We start from the raw sequence: 7,299 nt of genomic DNA, 5'->3' as shown, positions 1-7,299 counted from the left end.
TGGCAAAATTTACTGGTGCAGTAGTCTTGATAAAATATACGTTAGATGCTGTTTAACCTCCAGAATACAAATATTCACAAAGATTTGTCAGGAGCTACTCCTAAAATGGTCAGGTTACAGTCAGCCAGTTTCTTAGAAGGTTAGACAAATAATCGCATCTTATTTGGCATGTAACATAAATTCCCATGGTAAAGCTGTGGATTATATGTAAAAGTGTTTTTTACAGTGCAGTTCAATCATAGATGCTCTTACTTTAAAGTAAAACAATTAGAACGTCCAGTTTATTCAGATATTACATTATGATAGTACACAAACAAAAACACATTTTTCTTTTACAGTTAGAGCCCTCAATATGATTATTAAAATAAATCTCCTCTGCTCCATTTGCAACCTGCATCACTTCTGAAACACTCTTATATGTCAGCCACAATTTTCACATACAAGTCTTTTAATTTCAGAATTGTTTAGGCAAGATCTGTGGAACAATATGTTTCCCTACCAATTACAACAACTCTAAAACTAGAAAAAAATATATATCATAGGCAACAGCAAAAGGGGGACAGCTCTGCATATTTTGCTTCTAGATGCTTTTATGACAAAGGAGAAGTTAAAATGGTGTTCAGAAAGGTCAAATAGTCTAGCATCCCCCTCCAACTCCATCTTCCAATTACCTACCTGTCAGATTTGGCACCAAACTGATGGAGCATTTTTGATGGAACAACAAATCATTAAGAATTAAGCATTAAAAGTTTCAGCAGAGTGTTGCTCATTTTATTTCGGAGAAAATATCAGCCTGTCAAACAGTTTGCAATTGCAGCAGTGAAGTTCGCCACGAGAAAATCCCAGGTGGAAATGAAAGGCAGGGGAAGGGCAAAAGTAGAAGGGAAATGAAAAATACACAATTTACTACTTATTTCTGCTTAGCAATGAAATTCCAGTAAATGATTTTTATTGATTCCTTCAAATATTTTTCAAATTCAGCTGAACTCTTAGGCCGCATCATCTTTTGCTCTTTAAGGCATTTAATGCAAGTGCAATAAAGTGCCATTGAACGATTGAAGAACTGTCCAATGCTAATCTAATATCTGCTAATATTCAAGAAACTATTCTGAAGTGGAAAGCTATTTCTTGCATTTTAATAACCTGGCGATGGTAGTGAAAAGGTCCTATATACCAGACCAATCCAACTGAGTTTAAATATAAACTCAATTTAGCATTAGATCATACCTAGACTTTAAATAGAACTGGATAACGGAAAATAACAATACTAATTTTGATTTAAAAATGAGCAAATTCCAAGGAACAAACTTTGAGATAATGTCATGATGAAACTTACAAGTCATCTACAGTATTTAAATTCATTCATGTGGTCTTGTTACCAACCTAAGCAACATGAATTATTTATGCGTATAAATTGTATAATTTATATTCAACTTTAAAATCTGTCATACTTTGTTTTGTGTTCCTTGGAATTTGCTCATTTTTAAATCAAAATTACTATCGTTATAAATTATTATGGCAAAAAATATATTTCATGATGGGAATTGGGTGAAGCAAATATGAAGATTCCATTCAATCTCACTGCACATTTATAAGAACAATTTTGCACTATGATGCATCTTCTTTAAAAATGAAGAATGGCATTACAACATTATAGCACATTAGTAAGTGTTATAGCTTTTCAAGAGGACTAGTGTTTACAAGGTTGTTATGAATTAGGAATGTGCCATATTGAATATAGTATGTTTGCAGCTTTGTCGCACACTAAATACAATATACCTAGTCTTTATGGAATCTTCCATATTACTATGCCACATGGTAATTTTTTGCATATTTATATTCCTGCATTATCATGTGAACTATAGTATTTGCAAATAAAATGCATTAATGAATGTTATTAATTATTTCCCTTATATTATAAATGTTCTAATCAAATATATGTATGATGATGAAATGAATATTATACCAACTCTGAAAAAGATCCTAAGAATTTAAATCTGTCAAATAAAAATCATAATTGTACATATTGAGAAAAATAAGGATATGGATGTGAAAGAAAGCATCACATTAGCAAAAAAGAAAGAAAAAAACAGGATCAATTATTCATTACATGAATTGCAGAAGATTAAACTAAGATACATGTGGTCACCTTCTCATTCTCCATTATTTTCATAGATATTTTCTATTCAAGCTAGGCATGTCATTTTTAGATTGTGGTATTTATTCAAAGTGACAAGCTACAATTTTCTAATGTTTGCATCAGTACTCAGTCAACCAAAAAACAAAGGACATTATTACAACATTCAGAGTTTAGCATAATTGTTTGATAACATGTTCGTGAAAATTTGAAGATACACTTTCATAAAATATTGCCACTGGCATAAAGTATCAGAGATCATGGTTTAACCTTTCATCTTTATCTTTGAACAATCGAAAGTGACCACTGATAATATTCACAGTGAACTCTCCTCCCAACTCAACATTTATTTAAACTTTACTGCTAGTATCAGCCACCTACACATCATAAATTATTTGTTGCGACAATGAACATTTGCAGACTTGATCACTGTGTTATACTTTTCACAATAATTAGTTTATTTCTTGACCATGCCAAGCAAATGATTATACATTTATACAATTACATCTGATCAGGAAGGTACAAATAGTAAAATAAAAATACAATAGGAAAACTGAGTTCAGTACTTAAAAATATATTCTTATTGAAATGGAGGTATGTACACATTTGTATTTAAAATTCTTTTTCTCCTCTATGTACACAATTAGTATTTTAACTGCTTACTTAAAATACAAATACATTGTTATTTCGATTCAGTTTCATAAGTATATAATCTTTAAAGTTAATGGGTATACCACCATAAACTTTTTTTTTACCCCAAATTATCTCCAAAAATAACTCGACTTTTAAATTGAAAACAACTATTTCTCCAGAAGGAACTGATGACAGATATTGATGTTGTATTTCTTTGAAAGGGAGATTTTCTTTTTACTATTTGCTACAGAATTAGAAGGTTTACATAATTTAATCTCTTTTAGGTCATTACATCATCTAATCCCATAGGGTTGTAGTAAGGAGGGTGAAGGAGGAAATATTTTCCTGGATACATTGTAAAAGCTGATCTTCAATGTACCCATATTGGCAAGAATAAGGGTAATGGGCAGACTTTGAGCTGCCTACAGTACTGTTGGCACTCACCATCTCATGTCGCACTGCACAAGATACCAAAAGGCTACAGGCGCTCAAGGAAGTGTCAAGAACCAGTCCAAAGAAAAGCAATGGTGATGAAGAGAAATTGATAGGAGATGGGGGGGTGGGGGGGGAGAAAGAGTAGTACTTTAACTTGCTCATCTCTAGACCAATCAGTCATGAAAGTTACAGCAGAGCTCACAATCCATGGACTGACAACTGCGTGAATATCAGTAATTCTGGATATATCTGAAGGAATGGGTGGACATTCCAGTGTGGCTATGGACATGACTGCCAAAGGCAGCACATGCGGAAGAGGTTGCTCAAGGACAAAGCTTCAGGACAGTCAGAGGCGAGCAAACAAATTTGTTTTGATGGCACAATCTTTTCACAAAAGTAGATTACAACAGAGATTACTTTAGAAATCTGTTAATTCTGATTTCGCAAGTTTCGGTTTTCTGCAAATTGATCGAACTACAGGTACTACAGGATTAATGAAAACATCCAGAGAGACTTTCGGATCACAGCCACCAGAAGAAAAACAACATGAAAATAGGTTCAACTCAAGCTCAACTAGTAACTTGAGTGGTTCACACTCGAATTAAACCATACCTCACACAATTCAATAGTGCCAAAACATAAACTTATTTGAAGTGCAGTCAACACTGACTCAGTTATTACAGTGTTATATATCAATTGCATGCTTGTAGCCAACTCCCATTTTACAGACCGTGCCAGATTTGTAGTGACTTGACACATGTCCAAATCTGAAATGGAATGGGCGGGGAAAAGAAAATGCATGAAAACAGTCCCAAGTGCAACAGTAACCTTTTAAAATTCAAGTAAAAAAGTTCAAAGATTGCATAAGAAAACGTGACAAAAAATACTGCTATTTCCATGATTGTCCAAATAACTTCAGAACGTCATTCCCTTCCTTCATCGATAAAATGTTATTTCATGGCAAATTTTCTTGAGGTAGCAATTTAGATCCTGTGCAGCCTCGCTCTCCTTTATTTATTGCCATGGGTTTTTTGTGTTTGCGTTTTAGGTTGGTGTGATTTCAGCCAGTCCCTACAGATCTTTGGTATGAGTTCCTCCTGTGCTCTTTCAGCAGCCTCCAGCACTTCCCGTACACTGCACACAGCCTGCACAACATTGAGCTTCACCGCAACCAAATAGGCTGAGCGGTATTTATTACATAGCAAGAAAGCTTTGATCTGCAGATATAATCAAAATGTTAAGTTACAAGATACCCGTGGGAACATGCAGATCAGGGTCCTGCAGGTGGAATACGAATTTTAAAAATCACAAGATTTTGTACATCACTATATACAGTTGGTAGAGCTGCTGCCTCACAGCTACTCGGAATCGATCTTGAGCTTGAGTACTGCCTGCGTGGAGTTTGCACCATCTCTCTGTGACCACAAGACAAATTGGAAATACAAGGGTGGAGTTCAAGGGAAAGAGAGTATAGGAAAAGTTACGAAAGACACCAGAATTAATGGGGCAGAAAGCTCACGAAGGGATAGGAGAGTGGCCAAATGAAATATGAATCAATGTGAAAGGTGAGAAGTAATGGATTAAATGTATTATATATGAATGGAAAGTATAAGAAGTAAAGTGGATGAGCTTGAGGCTCATTTAGGGATTGGTAGATATGACATTGTGGGGATTACAGAGACGTGGCTGCAGGAGGATCGGGACTGGGAACTGAATATTCAGGCTTATTCGTCCTATAGAAAGGACAGGCAGGTGGGCAGAGGAGGTGGCGTAGCTCTGTTGGTGAGGGATGAAATTCAGTCCCTTGCGAGGGGTGACATAGGGACTGATGATGTGGATAGAATTGAGGAATTGTAACGGTAAGAAGACACTAGAATAGAATAGAATGCTATTTATTGTCATTCAAACCTGGGTTTGAACGAAATTCCATTTCTACAGTTTTTTTTACATTACAAACACAATCCAAGACCCACACTTAACATAGTTTACATAAACATCCATCACAGTGAGTCTCCATCATCTCCTCACTGTGATGGAAGGCAAAGTCTTTATCTCTTCCCTTTGTTCCTTCTCCCATGGTCCAGCAGTCCAACTGCAGTGTCGAGGCGAACTGGGGCTCCGATGTTAAAGCCCCTGGCGGGCGATGGTAAGTCCTGAGGCCGTTTAAGCCACGCCGGGCGATGTTAGGCCCCGGCTCCATGTCCTTAAACCCGCGATTCCAGCGGGAGAAGTCGCCGTTGCGGAGCTCGGAAAAGCGGTCTCCCACCAGGGACCTGCGAGCTCCCGATGTTCCCGTCCACTGGGTCTGCGGCCGGTGCCTCCGAACTCCAAAAGTCGGGTCGCAGCCGCGCGCCACCACAGCTCTTCCCGCTCCGAAGTTGGCCAGCTCCGCGATGTCAGTTCCGCAGGCTCGGCAACTGGAGCCCTCAGGTTAGTCCCGGCCAGAGGTCGCCGCCGGCTCCACGATGTTAGGCCCAACGTCATCCGAGACCCGACAGGGAATAGTCGGGTCCCCGCACAGGGAAGAGATTAACGGTTTCCCCCACAGCCCCCCCCACCACCCCCCACATATACACAGCTAAAAAAATAAATAAAAACTGACTCAAAGACATACATTTAACAAGACAAAAAATGGGAGTTATCTCCAGGCTCCCATACAGTAGCCTTGATATAGGGTGCAAGCTGCAGCAGGAGTTAAAATTGGCATGTAACACAGGTAATGGGAGATTTCAATAAGCAGGTAGACTGGGAAAATCAGGTTGGTTCTGGACCCCAAGAAAGGGAGTTTGTAGTGTGCCTCCGAAATGGATTTTTGTACTGGAGCCTACCAGAGAGAAGGCAATTCTGGATTTAGTGTTGTCTAATGAACCAGATTTAATAAGGGAACTCAAGGTAAAGGAACCGCTAGGAGGTAGTGACCATAATATAATAAATTTTAATCTGCAATTTGAGAGGGAGAAGGATAAATCAGAAGTGTCAGTGTTGCAGTTGAACAAAGGGGACTATGAAGGCATAAGAGATGAGCTGGCCAAGGTCGACTAGAAAAGGATCCTGGCAGGAATGATGGTGGAACATCAAGGGCAGGAATGTCTGGGTATAATCCAGAAGATGCAGGATCATTTCATTCCAAAGAGGAAGAAAGATTCTAAGGGGAGTAAGAGGCAACCGTGGCTGACAAAGGAAGTTATGGATGGAATAAAACTAAATTAAAAGGTGTATAACATAGCAAAGAGTAGCGGAAAGCCAGGGAATTGGGAAACTTTCGAAGGACAACAGAAGGTAACAAAAAGGGCAATACGGGGTGAGAAGATGAAGTACTAGGGTAAACTGGCCAAGAATATAAAGGATAGTAAAAGCTTCTTCGGGTATGTTAAGAGAAAAAGATTTGTAAAGACTAATGTGGGTCCCTTGAAGGCAGAAACAGGTGAGATTATTATGGGGAACAAGGAAATGGCAGAAGAGTTGAATAGGTACTTTGGTTCTGTGTTCAATAAGGAAGACACAAACAATCTCCCAGATGTACTAGAGAACGGAAATAAATTTGCATTAGGCGAGAAATAGTATTGGTTAGACTGATGGGACTGAAGGCTGATAAATCCCCAGGGCCTGATGTTCTGCATCCCAGGGTACTCAAGGAGGTGGCTCTAGAAATCATGGACGGTGATCATTTTCCAATGTTCTATAGATTCAAGATCAGTTCCTGTGGATTGAAGGGTAGCTAATCTTATCCCACTTTTCAAGAAAGGAGCAAGAGAGAAAATAGGAAATTATAGACCAGTTAGCCTGACATCGGTGGTGGGGAAGATGCTGGAGTCAATTATTAAAGAAGTAATAACGGCGTATTTGGATAGCATTAAAAGGATTGGTCCAAGTCAGCATGCATTTATGAAGGGGAAATCCTGCTTGACTAATCTTCTGGAATTTTTTGAGGATGTGACAATTAAAATGGATGAAGGAGAGCTAGTGTATATGGACTTTCAGAAAGCCTTTGATAAAATCTCACAGGAGATTAGCGGGCAAAATTAAAGCACATGGTATTGGGGTAGGGTATTGACATGGATAATTGGTTGGCAGACAGGAAACAGAGTAGGAAT

At 38.3% G+C, this 7,299-nt stretch overlaps 1 protein-coding gene across 4 annotated transcripts in view; it reads right to left on the bottom strand.

The window, feature by feature from the left end:
• Nucleotides 1-252: 252 nt before the first annotated feature.
• Nucleotides 253-7,299, bottom strand: part of zfyve26 (zinc finger FYVE-type containing 26) — an 82,856-nt gene continuing 75,809 nt past the window's right edge. For all 4 annotated transcript variants that reach the window (XM_033026908.1, XM_033026911.1, XM_033026909.1 and 1 more), the window contains one exon: nucleotides 253-4,422. In XM_033026908.1, the coding sequence (XP_032882799.1) occupies nucleotides 4,216-4,422 (207 nt within the window). In that variant the 3' untranslated portion in view covers nucleotides 253-4,215. The remainder of the gene's footprint in view (nucleotides 4,423-7,299) is intronic.

The sequence above is a fragment of the Amblyraja radiata genome, chromosome 9, assembly GCF_010909765.2.
Source record: "Amblyraja radiata isolate CabotCenter1 chromosome 9, sAmbRad1.1.pri, whole genome shotgun sequence".
In the NCBI taxonomy this organism is placed as follows: Eukaryota; Metazoa; Chordata; class Chondrichthyes; order Rajiformes; family Rajidae; genus Amblyraja; species Amblyraja radiata.
Note: the sequence above shows the minus strand (reverse complement) of the source record. Positions and strands in the feature narration are given on the sequence as shown.